At 38.9% G+C, this 22,559-nt stretch overlaps 1 protein-coding gene across 1 annotated transcript in view; it reads right to left on the bottom strand.

Moving 5' to 3' along the window:
* Kynu (kynureninase) overlaps positions 1 to 14,974 on the bottom strand; it is a 137,593-nt gene extending 122,619 nt beyond the window's left edge. The window contains exons 1-2 of the mRNA XM_028881967.2: positions 14,798 to 14,974; positions 7,545 to 7,726 (exon numbers count right to left, since the gene is read on the bottom strand). Of these exons, the coding sequence (XP_028737800.1) occupies positions 7,545 to 7,713 (169 nt within the window). The 5' untranslated portion in view covers positions 7,714 to 7,726; positions 14,798 to 14,974. The remainder of the gene's footprint in view (positions 1 to 7,544; positions 7,727 to 14,797) is intronic.
* Between the last annotated feature and the right edge of the window lie 7,585 nt (positions 14,975 to 22,559).

Genomic DNA, 22,559 nt, shown 5'->3' with positions numbered 1-22,559 from the left:
TATTTTTGTTTTTATGAGGATGCAAGGCTATGCCCATCCAAAGCCCTTGGGACTTTATCTTCTAAGAGGAAGATTGAGAAAAATATGGTTCACTTCCAGACTTACCTTCACAACTGATATAGTCTTAAGTAATTTTTGAGTTAATTAGTCTTCTATGCTGTCTGGAAATTATAGGGTGGAAAACTCCCAAAGAAAAAATGCATTTTGAGGACTTCAGAAGAATTTCCCTATATTCTTGAAGTTAAGTTCCCTTTAGGGAAAAATATACATAACTGTGATTGTGTGAATGAAAACAACTCTCATAAGCTCATACATTTGAACACTTAGTCTCAAATTGGTGAAACTGTTTGGAAAGGATTAGGAAGTGTGACGTTGTTGGAGGAGGTGTGTCACTTAGATAGGAGCTTTGAGGTTTAAAAAGACTCATATGACTCCCACTGTTTCTCTCTGTCTGTGGTAGTGCATCAAGATGTGAGCTCTCAGCTGTTCCTTTGTTCCTCCATCATAGATTCTAACCCTCAGAAACCATAAGCCAAAATAAATTATTTCTTTTATAAGATGCCTTGGTCATGGTGCTTTAGTGCAGTAATAGAAATGTAACTAAGGCAACCACTGAAGGGGAAAGTAGACCTTGCCCCCACACTTGGGTGAAACCCTGGATGCTTGATAAACACATTTTATTTCCAACCCTCTGTGACACTGAAGAGCAAGGCATGGGCTGTATTGCCAGGATGATGTAATGCTGAGATGGGGACATGAAAGTTCTTCAAGAAGTATCCATTCCAGTTACAGACCTTGCCCACTATGCCCATCTCTTGAGAATTGACAAAGATTTTCTTTAACAGTCTATATCATCTTAGGTTTGTGGGTTCCATGAGCTGAATATGTGAGGACAGACAATAGAGCTAATATAAATTCCTCTTAGCTGGAAAACTTATCTTTCTATCTCATACTCCTCTCAGATTCTTTTTATTAAAGTGCAGACATGATCAAAGACCTCTGGGGTTTCCTTTCTCTCCCTGTGATCTCTGGTTTTCTTCTTTTCAAGGGAAAGTTTCTTGGAAAATGCCTGTAAATTCCAGTTTCCAATCTTTCAATTACATTTGCAAAAATCCATCCCCACTATCATTCCAAGGACTTGATTAAAATTAAGCCTATTAAATAACACTTTCTTAACTGCTGGATTTAGCTTCTGTGACTGCAGAAGGTAGTAAGCACTCTCATTCTATTGAATGCCTTTCTACACACATTATGTGTTCCCTGATTCACTTTTTCTAACTCTGTTAATAGTTTGTTTTACAGGATCATGCTTACTGTTTTGCTTCCAGAAATTTTGTTCCAGTGGGATGTACGGTTTTTAATGTTCAAACCTATATTTTCAAATGTTACTTAAATGTTGATGACTCTCAAATTTATAATATCACTGTTAACCCAGCTGTTAGATGTTCCCTGATTCCACTCTCATTTTCCTTTATAGTATTAGAATTGTTAGCTTGGCATGTGACTATTAAGAATGAATGTGAGGCTGGGGAGATGGCTTGGCAGTTGAGAATGTTTACTGCTTTTGCAGAGAACCCAGGTTCTCAGCACCTATATTAGGTAGTTCACAACAGACTGGAACTCCAGTTCCATGAGATTTGATGCCCTGTAGGCCACAAGGACACTTATATGTATGTAATGTGGATAAACACATGCAACTTCACATATACATTTAAATAAATCTTTTTTAAAATTAAAAAAAAATACATTTTATCAGCACTCCTGTTTTTCCAGTTAGGTGGGGACATGTTAGGTGAACCTGAAATCCTTTTCAAAGAAGAGGACACACCTTGCTCTGTTTTCTCTTTGTCACCACATGCTTCTTACTACTATGAAACTTAGCTGTTACCTTCCTGAACTCTAAATGAAGGCCATACATACTAAAGCAGAAAAAGACATTTTTTGAGATGAGTAGTTACCTAAAACAAGCTAATTACATGAATCATGTCACTGCTATTTAACCTACACCATAAAGCTGGTGCAGCATCTGCTAACATTAAATTTACTGTTTAATAAGCATTTCAAGTCTGTCTTGAAGCTCAGCCGCTTTCCTTGCTTCCATTACTTTTACTTCTTTGGTCTTATCAGCCCTTACTCACAACCACTATATACTACTCACATTTTCTCTTTTCTTTCCCTCCCTCCCTCCCTCCCTCCCTCCCTCCCTCCCTCCCTTCCTTCCTTCCTTCCTTCCTTCCTTCCTTCCATTTTTGGCTATAACCTGCAGAACAATGTGAAGCATTAAGAATATCACCAGCTCAGTAAGAATATTTTCATCCTATCCATAATAGTATCCCAGAAAATGTTTTTAAAGCTTATTCACTTCAAAAAATTCTACTGGAAACCTAGACTAATCTTGTATTCAATGAAGAAAAAATAGAAAACTGTAGGTTGTAGTTTTTCCTTGAAGAATTTTTAAAAATTAATTTTTTATGTTAGCATATGAAGCAATCAATTTTGTTATGACATTTTCACACACAGATGCCAGGGTCCTTTGTTCCCACTTATTTCTCCTTTGCTCTCCCCCTTGCCTTCTGCTTCCCTCTGACTGGCTCTCTTCCTTCCCACACATAGTCAGTCCTCCATCTGCTTTCTGATTCCATGTATTCCATCAACTGATTCCCTGCCCCTAAGAGCTCCTCTTCTCTTTCCTAGTTCTAAGAACTTCCACATGTAATTCTGAATGCCCATAGAGGAGAAAGCATGTGGTATTTGTGCTCACATATTTAATTATTTTACTTAGCACAATGAGTTGATCTATTTCCTGGACATGTAACTTTTTCATATTTCTTTACAATTGTATAGCAGCACATTACATGTAGCACATTTCTCTATCTGTTCCTTTGTTGCTAGACATGAAATGCTCATTTGATTTTCTGGCCATTCTGAACAGCAGAGCAAATAAATAAACAAAAACATATGAATATGCAAGCATCTCTGTGGCGTACCAACTTAGAGTCCTTCCAATATGTAAGAAATTGGCACGAGTGTAGTAGTATGGTAGTTCTGACTTCGATTTTGAACACCCTCTGCTGTAGAATACTATTGTTGTAGAATACTGTTGTAGAATACTATCTTAACTGTGTAAACAGGTGGGGCTGGCTGGCAGAGAGAATAAATAGGAGGAGAAATGTAGGCTCTAGAAAAATAAGAGAGAAGAAATAGGAGGGAATGAAGGAAAAAGAAAAGGACATGCCTGGGGCCAGAAGCCAGGCAGCCACCAGCCAGCCATGGAAAAGCAGTGAAAGTAAAATATACAGAAGGAAAGAAAGGTAAAAGCCCCAAGGCAAAACGTAGTTAAAGAGAAACAGGTTAAGTTAAAAGAGCTAGCAAGAAACGAGCATAAGCTAAGGCTGAGCATTCATTATGACTAACAGGTGTCTGTGTCATGATTAGAGAGTTGGTTGGTGGTCTAAAAGAAAGCCTGCTACAACACTCCTTTCCACAGTTGCTGTGTCTGCTTACATTCCCACCAGTGGAGAAGGAGCATTCTTCTTTCCCTGCATCTTGACAGTATTTGTTGTTATTTGACTTTTTCCCTCTTTCTTCTGTTTTTGTTTTTGCTTTGATATTAGTCATTCCAACTGGTGTGAGAGGGAATCTAAAGAAAATTTTCAGTTTCAATTTCATAAAGGCTAAGGATGTTGAACACTTTTCAAGTATCTGCTCATTTGTATTTCTTCTTTCAAGAAGTTCATTATCCAAGAACTATTTTTTTTTTTGAGACAGGGTTTCTCTGTTTAGCCTTGGAGTCTGTCCTGGAACTTGTTTGTAGACCAGGATGGCCTTGAACTCACAGAGATCCACCTGCCTCAAAGTCTTAGAGTGATAAATCAAGAGAGAGAAATAAAAAGAGTATAATTAGGAAAGAGATTCTAATTATTCTCACTTGCAAATGCTCCCATATGGAAAAGAAAACTCTTAGACCTTATACATATTTTTCAAGAAGAATGCAGGAGAGAAAATCAGTAACTTTTCTCTAGACCGATAATGAACTTCCTGAGAAATAAATCAAGGCTAAAAAATATGCGTAATAGCTTCACACACACACACACACACACACACACACACACACACACACACACCTAGGTATAAATGTAACCTAGGAGATGAAAGACTTCTATAATAAAAACTCACAGAAGATAGAAAAATATCTTACATTGATGGATTGGCAGAATTACATATATATGCCATATATATAATATATATAGTAGTCATTTTTATAATATAGATTATGAAAATAACTATTTACCAAAAGCAGTCTGCTGAGTAAATGTAAGTGTTGTCATTCTTTACAGACATGGAAAATACCATGAATACCATATGGAAACACAAAAACCCCAAGCAGTAAAAGCAACTCTATATTATAAAGAGCAATGCTGGAGATACTTCAGAACCGGACCCCAAGTTGTATTACAGAGACACAATAACAAAAGCACCATGGTACTGGCACATAAAAGACATGCAGAACAACAGAATAGAGGGCCTTCCAAAAATATACCAACAAATTATTATAAGGATGCCATATTTGTGGATGTGGATGTGTATACATATATACAGCTCATATATACATTCATACACATGTATATTTATAAAACATATATAGGTAATGATTTGAGAAGGGGTTGGGGATACAAGAAGAACTGGAATGGGGAGAGAGGTGGAAATGGACAGTGGACTCATATACAAAATCAACATAAAACAAAAAAACATTGTTAAGAAAAAACAGACTTTATCAAATGGGTCTGGACAAAGTAGGATTTCTGCATGTACTTTTGCATTTGTAGAGTTTAGATCTGAAGTCTTATCTCCCGACCTGCATAGTAATCTACTCAAAATAGATCAAAGAACTTGTTGTAAGACCTGGTACTTTGAAACTGTTTAGAGGAGAACATAAGTAAAATACTTCAAGGCAAGTGCACAGGCAAGGAGTTGAGAAAAGATGGGAAAATTTTTGACAACTACAGCTCAGATGGGGTATTAATATCTAGGGTGTATAAAGGACTGCAAAAATCAAACAGTCAACCCAGAAATTATCAGGTCAATAAACATAGTGCTTTCTGAATATTCTAAGGCACATACTACTAGAGTTGAGAAGGGTGGCACACACCTGTAACCCCAGCACTTGGAAGGCTGGAAGACAACCATCAGTTTGTAGCCAGACTGGGCAATGAGCAAGATCTTGTAGCACAGAAAAAAAAAAAAAAAAAAAAAAATTCTACCACTGAGAGTCCTGTTGCTTTTCCTTTCCCAATCTTGTTGATTGGCCTGCTTTGTTTCTTGTCGCTCAGCATTTAAAGCTCCTTGCTTTGGCTTTTATGCTAGTCTCCCAGAATGACCTGCTATGGCATTGTTCTATACTCTTAAAATACTGATTTTTTGATGCATCTATAGCCTGTAAAAAGTAAACACAGAAGAGAAGCCACCGTCATTGCTCCTGAGTTGGATTCTGTTCTGTTTTAATAGTATAAACCTGAGCTGTTCTTCAGCTTACTTCTCCTGTATCTACACAGGGCTCACCTTCTCTCTCCCTTATCATCCCTTACACAGATGTCACCAGATCAAAGTTTCCATCCCGTATGATCTTGAGCAAAATAACACCCATCATCACTGTTCTACCAGGGCAATACCTCAGAGTAGAGCATACATTGAGTTCTTCGTGATTTCCTTAATATCTGTCTCCTCAAATTAGATACACATTCAAGCACACAATCAAACACTACTCACTTCACTCAGTTATTCTGAGAAAAGTGAGTCATACCAGAAAATGGTGAAGAAATGTTGGTTGAATGGTTGAATCCTTAGCGAAAGACACACACAGAATGGGAATACAAGAATGGAGATCAGTTGATCCACCTCCAGTATACCACCCAGTTTCATTTAGAGTAGGTGACAGTGGCCTCAAACTAAGGCTGTGTATTCAATAATTCTGGGCCAGAACTAAGAAACAGAATTTCTAATACAGTCCCAGTTCACCCTCAGGCTGCTCGCGAAGAAACCTTACTTTGTCTTGATGAACTATTTTTTTCTTTGCCATCTGAAACTTGATTTATTAAAACAATTTAAATTATTTACTGAATCAATTTATCATCCCTCTTTATTTTCTTTAAGAATCAGCCATGTCTTGCCCAAGTAAGTCTGTTTGGCAAAAACTCAAAGCGGATATTATTCTTAGGGTTGGGACAATGGCATCAGCTCTTAAATGATCATATATATGCAATGCTGTTTTTAAAAATTAAATTATTTAAATAATTATCTGTTTGTCTGTCTCTGTGTGGGTCTGTGAACATTAATTTGTGTGCCTACAGAGGCAGAGGTATTGAATCCCCCTGGAGCTGGAATTATAGGCAGTTGTGAATCACCTGATATGGGTACTAGAAATTGAACTCTGATCTTCTGGAAGGACAACATGTGTGCTTAATCATTGAGCCATCTCACGAGCCCCAGAAACTTCTAGTTGTAATACATAGCAAAACAATATGCTAAGTTCCCCATGAGAAAATCTTACATCTCATCTATTTTTAAGTGTACACTTCTGAGGCAAGCATATTCATCTTCTGACACCTGGTTTGCACTCCACTTTCATCTTTCCAAAATTATGTCTGATGCTAGACATGGCAGTCACACATGGATCGATCCTCTAGGTGTCACATTTCACAAGGGTGTTCAGAGAGTGTAAGCCAAATGAGAATATGTGACCCAAACCTATCATGAATAATGTTAGTGGAAGTTCTTGGATTCTGAGTATTCAAAATTGTACCCACTTTATTAAATTTGAAGGAAAATTAACAGAAGTTGGATTATATATATCACGTGAGACTGACTTTGCAATCCATTCCAGTCAACCTTGTAGCCTTTTCACTGGTATAAAGCAATGGAGCTTGAAACAAGATGCTTCATATTTTTTGTGCCTGGGATACATATGTTTAAAGACAGAGTTTTCTCCCTAAAAACAGAAACTTTGAGGTCACTTTGTCACATTAGAAATGCAGTGTGGGTTTCTTGAAGCTCTGACACATGTTGCCTTTCCTTGTAGCATGAAAAGAAAGCTGTTCACATATTATGCCTCCTAATACTTCTAGCCACAAATGCATTAGCTCTCAGACAAGCACCATGCTATCTATCATCAATGAGATGCCACAAAATAAGACATGTTCTAATATCGCTTTGAAAAGAATTGCTTTGTGCTTTAAATGCCGAGAACAAGCAAGCACCTCTGCCTATACTTTCAATCAGCTGCTGTATTGTTCAGAAAAGTAGTTGACAGCATAATCACCCTGTGAGCATTATATTCAGGAAGGATAAGAAACATAAAGAATAGGAGGCTCAGGTAGGTGGATGGGTTGGTAGGGTAGTGTCAGGGGCCCGCTGTTTTCTCAGAAACAATTGTAACAGCTCTATTATGTAATGGAACAATGGTTTTGAAGACTTATGACAATCACATGCTTTAGCAGAGATAAATTAATTACTAAATTGAATTATAAAACCCTTCCCAGTAGTCTTACTTGGAGGCAGATCCCGCATTTTGGGGATATAAAAACAGTCTCTAAAATGCCTCAGTTTATCTTCCTCATCCAAGCGGAGTGCAACCCTCTCATCTGTCGGGTGGCATTTGAGTTCAGCTGCGATGCGCCGCACTGCATCAACCGGTAGCTCAAGGGACGAGGGCTCCATCACAAACTGTTATCTAAGAAGGAAGTAAAATGATCAAACAATATAGCCATCGTCACTTCTCTACAGAGTATTATCCCTTTACAGAGTGTACCATGATTTTAAACTCAGATTCCCATTTTTGCAACTCCAGAAACAATAGAATTCTAGCCAGGAGCAGTGGTACATACCTGTTATCCCGGAACTGGAAGGCTGAAATAGGAGAATTACTGAGAGATAGACACAAGCTTGGGCTACACAGTGAGTGCGTCACACCAGGAAGGGCAACATACTGAAACCAACCTCCCTCCCCCAAATCAAACCAACAGAAGTGGCTGGAGATAGGGCACCAAAAGTAAAGGCCTTTGCTGTCAAGCCTGGAAACCCAAGTTCCATTCCTGCAACCCACATGGTAGAAAGAACAATGGAATTACTCACTTTAAACCTAATCCAAAGATTTTGTTCTATATAAAATGAAAATAGTAGTAACTTAGAAATGTTGGAAAAGACTATGCTAGGTGTGGTGGCACAATAGGGAGGCAGAAGCAAACCTTTAGGAGTTTGAGGTCAGCCTGGATCACATAGAGCTTTCCAGCCCAGCCAGGAATACATAGTGAAACCTTGTCTATATAAATAAAAAACAAAAATTGCTAAGGCTGCAGAAGAGTTTTTATGGTTAATATTGCTGTTTTATTTTTTTTTTATTTTGTGGTTGTGTGTATGTGTTATATACATGTATGTGTGCATGCATGTGTTTCTGTGTGTGTGTGCATATGTGTTTGTGGGTCACACGTCTGTGTGCGTGCATGCAGAGGCTGAAGGTCAGTGTTGGTGTTGTCCTCACGCACTTAGTCTTACATTCCTGACACAAGTGCTCTCACTGATCCTGGAGCTCACCAATAGCCTAAGCTGGCTTGCCAGTGAGCTCCAGCAGGGACTAGTTAGCTTCCATCCTTCTCTTCATACTGGGGTTACAAATGCCTGTTGCTGCACCTAGATTTTCTGTAGGTGCTGGAGATCTGACATCCGGTCTGTGGGCTTGTATGGCAGATAGTTTCCTGAGTGAAACATCTCCTGTAACCTCCTCATTCTGTTACTTTTCAATTTTAGGGTTTATTTATTTTTATTTTGTGTGTATGATTGTTTGCCTACATGAATATATGTGTATGTGTGTGTGTGTGTGTGTGGTGTGTGTGTGTGTGTGTGTGTGTGTGTGTGTGTGTCCTATGTGTGCAGTGTTCACAAAGGCCAGAAGAGAGTATCTGATCCTTGAAACTGGAGTTGCAGGCAGTTGTTAGCTGTGTGGGTGCTGTAAACCAAAGTCAGGTTCTCTCTAAGAAACAAGTACTCTTAGTGAACTGAGCCATCTCTCTAGCCCTCATTCCATTCTTATCTGAAAAAAACAAACCACGAATTTATTGTTTCACCTCATTCTGTCTAGCTACTTTACTAAGTTGTAACAATGAAGGTTCCTTTTTTTTAAAAGTATAGACACCTAATTCTCCATTTTAAAGCTATAAATAACTTAAACTTTAACAAGAGTCTTTAATGTACATGCAAATGTAATGTATATGATATTGATGGAAAGGCAAGTTCTCTTGGAATGTCCTCTTTCTCTCAATAGGATACCAGAGCAATTAATTCAACCACCTGCTGCTTCTCAGCCACCCCAGAGCAAGCAGTATTCTGTAGTGTTTCTTGAAACTACATTCTACTCTGTTTCATAATTATCTAGAATTCTTTAGTGTTTGGGGAAGTGGGCTGAACCTTTCTGAGGGGCCATTAGGGGTTTAATATTTTTTTTTAAATTTACTTCATTAATTAGTATAGAATGTATAAAATGCATATGGGAACACCTACATGCCACTAAGCATGTGTGGACATCAGAGGAAAACTGCTAGAAATGAGTTCTTTCTTTGCACTGTGGGTCTGGGTAGTGAGTTCGACACATCCTGCTGTGCAGCAAGCACTTTTACCAGTTGAGTGATCTCACTGGCCTGACAATGGAGGTTTAATTGCATGATTTAACTCCATTCATCGGTAGGCATATTGATTTATATTTCCCCGAAATTTCAGGCTTTTGAAGATGAGTAAGAAAGGTGTGAAAGATACCTAGCCCACCTTAGACTTCCTTGTTTTACACATGGTAGTTCTGTAAGCAACATCCACTTAAGCCTTTAGGACCTGTGCTTGCCCTGCTCCCTTCCTGTAGCTCCCGACACTGGTGGGAGGGCAGGGGAGAAGGCTGTGAGTGTCAATTCTTACATGGTTGACATTTTGTGGAAGAAAAGGAGAACAAATACTGTAGTAAATGTTGTAGATACTTCTAAGAACTGAGGGGACAGAATAATGGGATGCAGCTGTGGCTTAAGTGACCAACCTCAGTGGGACCCTGTGCTTTTGTCTTGATGAAAATCTCAATTGGAAGGAAGATGGTTATAACTGAAAGGTCCAGGGCAGGAGATGACCTTGGCTTGGTCACATAATACTCTGTAGGGTTAAGGGTGTGGGAAATCGAGTGAAGTAGACAAGGGCAGATGTTAGTTTTGGAAACTTCTGTGACCCAAAGGGGCTTTGGGGTACTTGGTGAATAGAAAATAGGCTTATTCGGTGATTTGAGTGAAGAAAAGATATGTAATTTGCATTAAGTGAAAAACACCATGTACTCTGAAGAATTATAAGAATTTAACAGGGAGCCGAAGACACGGCAAAGCAGATGAAAGCAGTTGCTGCGTAAGTCTTTCAACCTGAGTTTGATTCTCAGAGCCAAAGTTAAAAATCCGAATATATGCCATACATCTGTAATCCCAACACTCTTGCAGAAACATGGGGGGTGGAAACAGGAGAACTCCCCAGAATTCCCTGGGACACCCAGCCTAGAGTGTGAGTCTGGCAGATATAAGAAAGCCCTTGACTGAACAATGTGAAAGGAGAGAACCAACTCCCAAAAGTTTTCCTTTGACCCCTAGACACGCACCGTGGCACATATATGCCTGTACTAATGCAGAAAAACCACACACACACACACACACACACACACACACACACACACACACACGTAGACTATTACTTATACACAACATTACTTATACATTACTTATACTAGTAATAATAGATAATTTTTTAAATGTTACAGGATTGAGAAAAGAGTGTGAGTTCATGGTACATTTGGTAAGAAAAATACAGACAGGGTGACAATGGCTTCTCCTGCACAGAAGAGAGTCCTACATAGAAAACATTCAATTCCATAAGTATAGACAGTGATGCCACTAAGGCCATTGTAATGAAGAGAGTGTATGATGTCTGCTTTTCACCTCATGCTAATCTAGAATGGGTTTTGTTCAAACCTGGCATAGAAGAAGTTTTTAAAGTGCCATTTTATTTTCTATCCTTTCTTTTGTTTTGAACTCTAACTACAGCACAGTTTCTTTAGGTACCTGTGCAGATGAGAAAGATAGAATACACTTGTTATGCTTGCAACTTGATTTGAAATTGGTTCCAACTGGGGTACCTTCTGAAGAAGGAAGCATGACTAGAGATGACAGCATCTCTCCCTTGACCTGACACATTTAGTTAGTCCTTGCCTGAACACTTGACCATGCATTGCTGTGTCCGAATGACTTGCTGCAGCTCTGTCGAGGCAGTGGGCATAGTATTTAGCTGAGCATAACAGCAAATTCTTCCCAGAGTTTGAACTGTGATAGACATTGATTAATTCAGGTAGAAACAGGGTCATAAATTGCAAAGAATCAGAGAGAAGCTATGAAATACTGGGGCTCAAGAGCATATGGTCATGAGAGACTCATTCTTATTTTCTCAGTGAAACAGAAGTATTGATTATTAAACCATGAAAGTGTGCAGTGATTCCAGCAGCAAATAAGGTCACCAAGCTGAGCAATTGTTGTGGCTAAACAGTGAAGACTCCGAACAAATACAGGCTGGTCCTCTGTTGAGAGTCACAGAACCCTGCTATACACTGAGCTCTGTGCAAATCTCTGGGGCCTGTCGAGGGCTGTTGCTAAATATCCTGGGGTGCTTTACGTCCTCGCTGTAAGGTGTATCCTTACTACAGACCTGTGACAGTGTGTTCTTACAGGCTCAGTTAAAGTCTATTATACTGGCACCACACCATGTTTAATTACTCACGCTGGTTACCTCATTGCTAAGCATTGTTGCTTATGTAGGCTTTCCCCTAGAATAAAATGACAGCTGAATAGGAGAAGCCAAACAAACAGCTCAGTGATTTATGTGACACTAGCTGTTCCCAGGAGAATGTGACCTCTCTCACTCTGACCATAGGAAGACCAATTACAGAAACACTTCTAGTGAAACTCAGAGTCAAGAGTTTGCCTTATGTTGGGATTTTACCTGGAGTGCTGGCACTTTACTATTTCTTTGGGGACACATGAGTTCTGAGAGAGATTATTTCCATTCTGAGATTAATTCACTGTCATATTCCAAGCAGCACCCCACTATCCTCACAGGGAGCATTTGTTAACACTGTGAAATCTTCTGTGGCTACATTTTAACCTTGCTATCAGCCCTTCAATCTGTGAATCGCTGGTGCAATACTACTAAATGAAACTGGAGATGTTTACTCATGCCTGCAGTCTCAGCACTAGGGAGGCTGAGGATGGCCTTGAATTCAGCATCATCCTGGGCTATACTGAGTTCCAGGCCAGCTTGTACTACATCATAAGACCCTGTCTTAAACAACAGCAACCTAGAAACAGTCTTCCTGGTTACTTACATATATTTTAACATACAACAAAATAATGCTAGAAAACAACTGGTAATAATTTGTGTGAGCAAATGTAGAGACTTTCTAACTGAAAAGAATGGTAGTTCTCTAACTACCAATTCAAAAAATGTTTATTGAGCTCTACTATGACTCAGACATATAGCTCTGAAAAAGTAAAATAATGCTTCTGACCTCATGACAAAGCATGTGAACAATATAAAAGCGAATCATGTTGGGCACGGTGGCCGATATCACAGAACTCTTACTGGGGAAAAGACTGAAGGATTACGAGTTCTAGGCCAGCCCTGAGTACATGGCCAGACCCTATCCAAAAACAAACAAGAAAAGTGTTAGTATGTTTTCACCTATGTCTAGTTAGTCCTTGTAACAATACTGAGGAGGTAGAGTTACTTAACCCAGAAGCCAAAGACTGCACAACAGATTAAAAAATGGACTCTGAGGCCAATGCAGTGTTTATCATCAAGTGTGTCCAAGAAGCAAACTGTGCTTCTCTTGAGGAGGCATGGAGTCAGACCCACAGAGACACCCCCACCCCCCTCCCCCCACCCCCGCTCAAAGAGAGAAAACTCTCTGCCCAGAGCAGCCTCTTATTTTCTTGCATCCTGTTTCTCGAGTCTTAACACCAATAACTTTACTTTATTCCCTTTTCCTCTAGTTTCTCTTTTCAATTCCACATAAAGTCTACACACCAGCAGAGTCTAAATGTGAATATATTTCCTGTTAAAAACATACTTGGAGACAGAGCATCATGAAGCAGCAGTGGCCTAACTAAAGCTCATGACTCTCCTTCCTGAGTACTGGAGTTGCAGATGCCTGTCTTTATTTTAAAATCTAATTCTTTCTGGCAAAAGTGTTGCTGCTTCCACTTCCAGGCTTGTTACACCTTAGGCAGGAGGAGATACTGGGCCGGAGTGTCTTTGCTGAAATAGGTCTCATTCCTTCTGGGATACCCTTCTGTGCATAGCTCCAACAGGCTGAAATGCTCATTCAAGGCCTTCGCCCCAAGAGAGCACTTGATTAGTTCACACTAATTGCTGCTTAATTCTGCATTCATATCACCAGCTAAGACAATTAGTGCTTCAAAACATCATTTTATGCCTTGTTTAGACTTATCATTTCCAAGCATATTGACATGATTTGTTTGAAAATGAAGACATTAAATCCTAGTTCATCATAACTGTCAAAATTCATATTTCATGTACTTAGCATGGTTTAATTTTGCAAAGGTAGACAAACATGTCATGCACCTGATTCAAGTCATCTGAATACTCTTTGGTCATTGTTATATAAAATAAACTTCAATTTAACTTTTTGCAGGAGGCTGTGGTTAGCATCAAGTCACATTCATAAGATATTTTCATAACAGCTTTAAATATCAATGTGTTTTGAAGGAAGTTGATTTTGTCCTCAGTTATACCCTTGAAATTTTGAAAACTGTATCTTTATGACTATATTTATGTAGCTAAATTTTTACAGTTGAAAGGTTTTACTTACTTACTAATAGCTTATTATTAGCTAAGAATCCTGATCCTACTGTTCTAAGATTGACCAGTTAAATAAATGACCCAGTACTCAATAGTTAATCTTTACACAGCAAAGAGCCCTTCTAACCCTGAAGTGAGGAAACTGGATCCCAAGTTCAAAGTTTAGAAGTTGGTATAGACACATTCATGAAATGTCATCCTCCATCGGAAAAGTAAAAAGTTTGTATACAGGTGCACAAAGCATGCTTTTGTGGGACTGCCACTGGGAATTATGTGACGTCATAGTACGGCCAGCCGAGCTGAGCCTTAGAAGACTTGAGTTTGCTTTAGTTTTGTTTGAGCATTTGAGTTTGTTTCCAAGTTCCTAAAGCAGTGAACATTGGAAACCAAAGCTGTCTACCAAACACAGAAACACATCAACTTACTTTCTATTCTTAGCCAAATGCTGTAGAAAACAAAAGGGGAAGAGACTCCACTCCAGAAGAGACACTTTCACTTCTGTAAAAGTTACTGTGACTAACAGCAGCGTAGGACAAAATACAGACCCGCAAATCAGACCGCTGGTTGAAACATGCCTGTCCTCACCCGGACTCGCTCTATTGGACCATTGAAACTGGAGGAAGTACAGGGCTAACTAATCAAGTTTAGTAGGTGAATTGCAATGTGTTATCTCACTCTTGTTATTTAGATCTCTTCTCTCCTCTGGGTTTAGAGGTGCAGGAGGCCACGCCATTAAAGAAACCAGGAAAAGAAATCTCCAAAGGACCTCGCTGTATCAGCAGAGAAAATTACCATATGGAAAAGAATAAGAGAAGTGAATGTACATTTCTGTGTAGAGCCATGCCATGGCCTCCCTGCTTACCTGCTTAGATCCTCACAGGGCCTTCAGCTTCCAGTACCTTCTGGGGGGTGGGAGTGGGAGATGCCTGATATCTTCTTGTTGCTAGCCAGCCAGACTCTAAGAACTGATGAGACTCCACCCTGTTAGGAATTTGCATGCCAACTTAGTCCCTCCCACCCTGTTTAATCAGGTTGTAAATTTCTAGCCACTGACAGAAACTAAGCAAAACGATGCACCTCCCCCTGCAGGTTGCAAGACATCCGGCTCTTCTGAGAGCTTTTCCCGTGGTGGAGCTCCTGTCAGTTCTAGACACCCACAGACACTTCCTGGAGCTCTGCTTGTTTCTGCAGTGATTTCTGTGTGAGGCAACTGAACTCCAAACATCTGCATGTATTTTTTACTTTGTGCTCTGGAATATTCTAAACCCTGGGGACATGCTCTGTTTCAACTCTGGACACATTTCTCTTGGATTTTGAGACCCTGACCCACTGTTCAGTTTGATTGTAGGATTTTTGACTTATAATGGATAATGGTTTTATTCAAAAGTTAAAATAAACTCAAGCACTCTGTGCTAAATAAGAAGAACCTTGTCTCAAAAGAAAAATTAATATGGACTATTAGCTCCTTGCAATAATTTATTGTCCAATAAATGAAATTTTTAAAATGGATAGATTATAAATCTTGACAGTTAGTATGACAACCACAGGAAAAAAAAAGAGTTAGGTCTTGAAAGTCCATGTGAGAAGTAGACTGAGAAACTTCACTAACACAAATTATTTCTTTAAGCTCTGCTCTTTATTGTCTGGTCTAGATTCCCTCCTCCAGCCTACTCCTGAGCTCAGGTCTTTTGATGAAGGTGCTATTAGGCATTCAAACAAAGAGCTACTGTTTTCAGAATGGGGACTGCAAAAGAGACTGCCTGGCTCTCTGCTGGTTGGCTCCTGTTCCTTGCTGAAGCCTGCAGCATTTGCACCCCTTGAGGCCCTCTACAGTTTATTCTGAGTGTCTTCATTGTGACCTGCACAATTTGCTGTACCTTGCTCAGGCTCAGGCTACTATCTACCTGATGAGCAGAAAACACATCTTCTTTACAAGGTTATTGAGATAGTGAAACAATGCAGAGGAAAAGGAAACCACTGTACTGTGACACATAAATCCTTTTGACACATCCTTTGTTGCCTCAAATTAGACCAAGTTCCCCAGACAAAACATGCTGTCCCCAGCTTCCAAGACAGGGTAGTAGAACACATGAAGTTACTTCAAGATAATTTACTGGCCACTTTTAAAAGAAACACATAAAATAGAGGATCCTACATTGACTCAATAGGAATTATAAAAATTTGAATGTAATTGAGAAATCTAAAATATTATAGTATTTTTATTTACTTTCTATCAGCTAGTGTCTTGTGCTGTCAGAATTTTGGAAGATTAGTTCTACTGTGCAGGAGAGAAAGTCATACTCTGTTGTTGACTAGATATGGAAAGAAAAAGACTGACAGGTCAAAGTCTTCCTTTCATGTAATTGGTAAAATCTTGGAGTGAAAACTGTAGCGCATTCAGACAGAGCTGTTGCAGCCTAGCTTCCTTCATCACTCATATTATACTTTGACTTGCAGACCTTAGGTTCTTATATTCCATCCTTTCACTCTACCCTGTTGGCTTTATTTCATAATTTACATTATTCCCCAGTTCCCTTAAACGTTTAGTATTGGGGAATTATCATTGTGTTTAATTTTTAAAAAAAAGTCTTTTTATGATATGCCCAAGCTACTTAGATACGGACAGTTAGAACAGGAAAACACTGCTGTCCTGACCGGTAACCTTACTTGTTACTAAGCTACTTAGTAACAAGTTGTTACTAAGTTGTTACTTACTAAACCTTCAGAATCAGGAAGTTTTAGCATGTTCTTTGCCAAAGTAAAATAATGGAAGTACAGCTGCTCTGGGTCGTGGGAATCTTGTGAGGTCTAATTGAACACTAAGCCTGTCATCCCTCTGGTTATATCTTGTTATCCTTAATGATGTCTGTCTAAGTTTGGAAATGTTTTGTACCTTCATGCCAACCAATCCTTGTTTATGACACTTGACTCCTCATTCTCTTAAGGGTCATTCTCTTGTCCCTGTGTCTACTTCCTGGACATGTGTAGTCTCTTGGCTTCATGGATGCTGGAAATTTTGGTTAGTTTGGGGCTCATGAACTCCCACATTTGAGATACTACCTTGTTACACACACATTGTTCTTAATTTCCTGATGTATACACAATAATATGAAGTACATTTGTATCCATCCATCCACCCACCCATCCACCCATCTATCCACCTATCCATCCATCCACCCATCCGTCCATCCATCCATCCATCCATGCATCCATCCATGCATCCATCTATCCATTTTTCCATATATCTCTCTATCATCTATCTTCTATCATATCTATCTATATATTCATCTATCATCAGTCTGTCATACACTTGTCCATTATTTGGTTATCGTTAGTCTATCTGCCTATCATCTATCTTCTAATCTCAAATGTCTTCAGTGTTACACAGAGGGGTATGTTTTGTACTTCTATTCTGTTCCGTGACATACAATTCAAATTTTATGTCACAGAACACTGGTTATTTCAAACATTATTTTTCTGTCCATGCCCACATTTTTCTTGTTTGACCCATCAATCTTCAGCTGGAAGTTCTACTATATTTTTTCACCTACTAGGCACTTTCCATTTCTTCCTCATGAATCCATTTTTGGAACCAAAGTGTCGTTTTCCTCTGGCAAGCCTCACTACTTCTTCCTTCCTATTACATTCCCCTCATGAAAAATGACACCTTTAAAAGGCTTTTCACTCACTTTCTTTCCCTTCTGTTTCTGCCTATTCATAGATGAGAAATTTGGAAATCTTTTACTTCCTTCTTCTTGAAGTACAGATGTATATGTATTCTGGACTTGGCTAAAGCAGTTTAATGTTTAATAGACTTTCCAGTAAACCCCCCTCTGTTTCAAGAGACTGGAACAAGGGTTACAAGAGACTGGATTTAGGGTGATGACTATACTTTCCAAGTCTGTCATTATCAACTACCTTCTCATTTTTTTTTTTTTTTTTTTTTTTTTTTTTTTTTTTTTTTTTGGTTTTTCGAGACAGGGTTTCTCTGCGTAGTTTTGCGCCTTTCCTGGAGCTCACTTGGTAGACCAGGCTGGCCTCGAACTCACAGTGATCCGCCTGGCTCTGCCTCCCGAGTGCTGGGATTAAAGGCGTGCGCCACCACCGCCCGGCTACCTTCTCATTTTGCACAGATGGATATAGATGGTAACATTGCTCCATCTAATTTTCTTCTAGAGTCTCTACTCTCTCCTTCTTACTCTATTTAAAGTGCCTTTTCTGATTCACTGTTTATTTCAGAGTTATTTCTTAAACTTTTTGCAGGACGTGAGGAGTATTTTAAGATTAGAGCCCGTGCTTAGCATGCTTGAGGACATGGATTCAATCCATGACACTCAAATTACTTTGCATGGCATTTTAACTGAATTTATGTATGCTCTAAAAATATATTTTTGTCGTTAAAATGACTAAATATTATCTTTTATCATGTTGGAATAACATTTTGTCATTAATTTGTAGGTGAAGTTCCTCTTTCTTCTAGGGCCATGTTAAAATGAGAAATCTGAACTGGCTTTGTTCCTTTTGCCTACAGTTTTATACTTTTGAAGTGCATGTTACAATTCATGAATGTTTAAGGATATGCATATATTCAACCATTTTCATTATCAGTCCTACTTGGAAAATAAGGGAGTACTTTAAATAAAATGATTTGGAATTCCTTCCAGAATGATTGAGGGCTGAATGGCATAGTGTTTCCCACCCACGCCTGAACTCAGCATTACTCTTCTGATGAAACAATTGATACAAATGATGGCATTTGATGATTAGCTTTAATAAAACTTAAAATCAGATGGGAAAGTCTCACTAAGGAATTCTCTATAATGGGTTGAGCTGTGGGCATGTTTGTGGAGTATTGTCTTATGCTAATTGCTATAGGAAGACTCAGACCACTGTGAGTGGAACCATTCCCTAGGTAGGAGTGCTGAATCATATGTAAGAATAAAGAAATTGAACTGAGTGTAAGCAAGCAAGCCAAGATACATGACTTTATTTCTCTTTGCTCTTGACTGAGGGTATGAGGTGAATAGCTCTTTTTAGTTCCTGACTTTACTTCTACCATGAGGAATTGTAGTATGGGATTATAAGTCTATTAAACCCCCTTTCATCTAAATTGCTTTTGGTCTTGGTATTTTATCAGAAATGAAACAAGGACAAGATCTTCTCATAATCTTTTGGGCCCTGATAATGTTTCATTTTAGTGTCCTCTTAACTGTCTAAGACCAATTGATGCTTGCTTATAAAGCATAGCAGGACCTTCAATGATCTTGCCATACTCTGTAAAAACATCTTATTATGTAGTGTTAACCCCTGAGTGGCTTAAAGATCTTGAAGAAGAATAAAAAAGAGGTTAAGAGGGTTTTTAAAGAAAGTACCTCTGTGGACATGAAAAGATAGTGTCAGAAAACATAAGGCCTTTGACTAAATAACCCAGTATCAGAGGTGGGCTATCTTTCTATCTTCTCTTAAGCCAGGAATCTCCTGACACTCCCAAACCACAAAGGCTGATGCTAATGCAGTTGACTGCATGCTGGGGCCAGATGATAACACTGTATTGCTAAAGACACCCCATGCTTGACTGTGTGACATGGAGAAATAAGAAAAGAGTTGGGAGCTGTTTCCATGCTGCCTGGCTTTTATAGTGTTAGAATGCCACCAACTGCTACTCACTAGAATTTAAGGCCTTTTCCATGAGAAAAACTAAAATCATGTACTGTGATTTAAAACAGAAGCCTATGGCTACAGAAGTCATAGGTTCCAATGTGAATACAACAGTTAATGCTTTGTTAGATGGATGTGACACATGTCTGCATGACTACCTTTTACAGATTTTTTTTTTGCATACCTGTAGATTAATGCTGTTGCCATCTTCTGTCATGAAGGGATATTTCATGTGTGGAAGTGTTGATGACAAAGACTTGTGTGGCCTGGCTGCTATCACAGAGATGTACAACCAATCAAAGTTTTGATGTGTAGCAATCACGTGATTATTAGGACTCATCTCCCAGGTCCTAAAGGGACATCTTGAAAATACATACTATCACCACCAGTGGCTATATCAGGGATGCTGTTACAATTTTCAACTTTAGCTGCTTGTTGGATATTGACATATAGAGACTGGCCTGGGTCAAATATTTTCTTCATTGATTTAAAACATACCGATTTCCTTCAATAGACTAATAGCTAAATGAAAGAACAAGTTTGTCACGTGATTCTAAAGTCCCAGGCTGTTCCCTTCCCTTGAGTATTTCTCCCTCCTTCCCTCATGTATCTGCATATACATTTGCATGCACAAATGTCCAAACAAAATTATATCTTATTCCCCGAAATATCTACATTTTTAAGAAAGCAGGCCCTAAATGATTCAGTCTGACTTTAGTACATCACCTAAGATAAAAGCAGGAAATCTGTATTCTGTGAATCAAAAATGATTTAAAGATTTCAAGAGATTTTCATAAATTTGTATCTTTTAAAATTCCAGAATTTTGATGGAAAAATGATTAAGTTAACAACACAAATTTAGCCCCCAAGCAATTCATTCTGTAAATGGCATAGCTAAATTGAGGTCAGTCAGGTAGAAGCAAAGTTTTATATCATTTAAAAATGAAAGCAATGCTCAAATTTATGTGCACAAAAAGTGATGGGCAAGAAGGTAACAAAAAAAAAAGATATAAATAAGTCTGTTTTTCTGTTGCTGTGATAAAAGGGCATACCAAAAGCAATGTAAGAAAGAAAGACTTTATTGTGACTTATGGTTTAGGAGGGCTTGATTCCATAATGGCATAGAAGTCTTTGCATGGCAGCAGGAGTAGGAATCTGTTGGGTGACATTTTCATGGACACATAGTAAGGAGAGAGAGAGACAGACAGAGAGAGAGAGAGAGAGAGAGAGAGAGAGAGAGAGAGAGACAGAGAGACAGAGAGACAGAGAGACAGAGAGACAGAGACAGAGACAGAGACATACAGACACAGAGAGAAAGGAGCAGGGAACAGGGCAATACAGCAAATCCTTTGCCTGGTGTTGTATTTCTAAAGGCCCATAACCTTTCTAAACAATGTGACCAAATGGAGGCCAAGTGTCCAAATACATGAGCCTATATGGGACATTTTTCATTCAAACTAATGGAGTTGGTGATCTTTAATGTTAGTACCCTGTGATGTAGACTGTTTTCTATGTAGAGTTGAAGTCAAGAGACTGGGCCCATGAGATTCTTGCCAGGGATAACAGAACAACATTGACATTCAATACAGTTTTATCAAATGGAAGAAGGGAAAGTTTTGGATGATGACAGTCTTCATGATGAAATAACATTGTGAATGTTGGAACTCATACAAGAGGGAGAAGTTGGGTATTTTAACCTCTCTATTCTTACATATTGGTGACCACAAGCAGGGGAAGGGACCTTGAAAATGGGAAGTTCAGATATCTGGGTCATCTCCAGGAAGATTTCATTTTACCTATAATAGCAAGCACACTTACAATGCATTGCTTTTGGTTCTGTGGGTTTGGCTCTTAGAGGACTCAGTTTCTCTTATGGTACAAACTGGGCCATATAAAGGCATCACAGACATGGGTTTCACTTTGTATGAACTCCAATTCAGAATGGCTCCTTTATCTGTCTCTGTCGATGTCTTGGTCTGTCTCTTTCTTCCCATTTTTGAATTTTTGGGACAATCTTGATATGTTGCCCAACTTTTGGATGAGGGGGTTATAACCATGTGCCACCACACCCAATACAAAGCATGAGTTTTTGGTTGGGAAGCCACAGGAGAAATAGTTCTCAAATATCAGTGTTCAGAAATGATGCAGATTTGTGCCATCATTTTCTCTGGCTGTTAGAGGCAGCAATCAGCTTTTCACTCACCATTAACGACCTTATTGGTCACACAATTTTCTTCTAGCAACCTACTTATTTCTTTCCCATTCTTTGTATAGACATAATTTCAATGCAATACAATTCCCTTTTGACATTTCTGGTGTTGAGAATCATACCTATGGCCTTGGTAGTGTTAGGAAGACACCTCACCAGTGAGCCATTGCCTAGGTTCCATCTCTCATTTTCTCTGCATCTTGAGTACGTCTTTAAAACCTACTTATTGTGATATCTTTGATTCATTATCATACACTTGAGAGCATGTATGAAACTTATCCATCCCTGCCCCCCTCCACACACACATTGATCAAAGGAAGAGCTCAAAATGCAGGCAGGTCCTCAGGCATCCCCAGCTGGCATAGGAAGGGACTTTTGAGTCTGGATACTAGCTACAACATACAAACAAAGCAATCAGCAACTAGCTCGTTTCCTGTCCTGTTTTCATAGGTTTGCTTCTAACACAGCAATTTACATATCTTATGCTTTGTTTCTTTCAAACTGTGTTTATTTGTCTTGTTTATCTAACAAATTATTTCGAATTAGTCCCCTTACATGAGACCTCAAATTTCCCCCCACTTGAAAGAATGGACATTTGGATTCATTGCTCTGAGATGCAATCATTGGTTTACATTTCCCTCATACAAATAAGTAGCTAGCTATGGCATTCTAAATATTTAATGAATAAAATATCATTAATACAGAACCAAAAATGTCACCAGGAAATATTTTCAGGAAGATTTGTTTCTAGTTTCTT

This window comes from Peromyscus leucopus, chromosome 4 (assembly GCF_004664715.2).
Source record: "Peromyscus leucopus breed LL Stock chromosome 4, UCI_PerLeu_2.1, whole genome shotgun sequence".
NCBI classification, from domain to species: domain Eukaryota; kingdom Metazoa; phylum Chordata; class Mammalia; order Rodentia; family Cricetidae; genus Peromyscus; species Peromyscus leucopus.
This window is presented reverse-complemented; position numbering and strand designations above follow the sequence as displayed.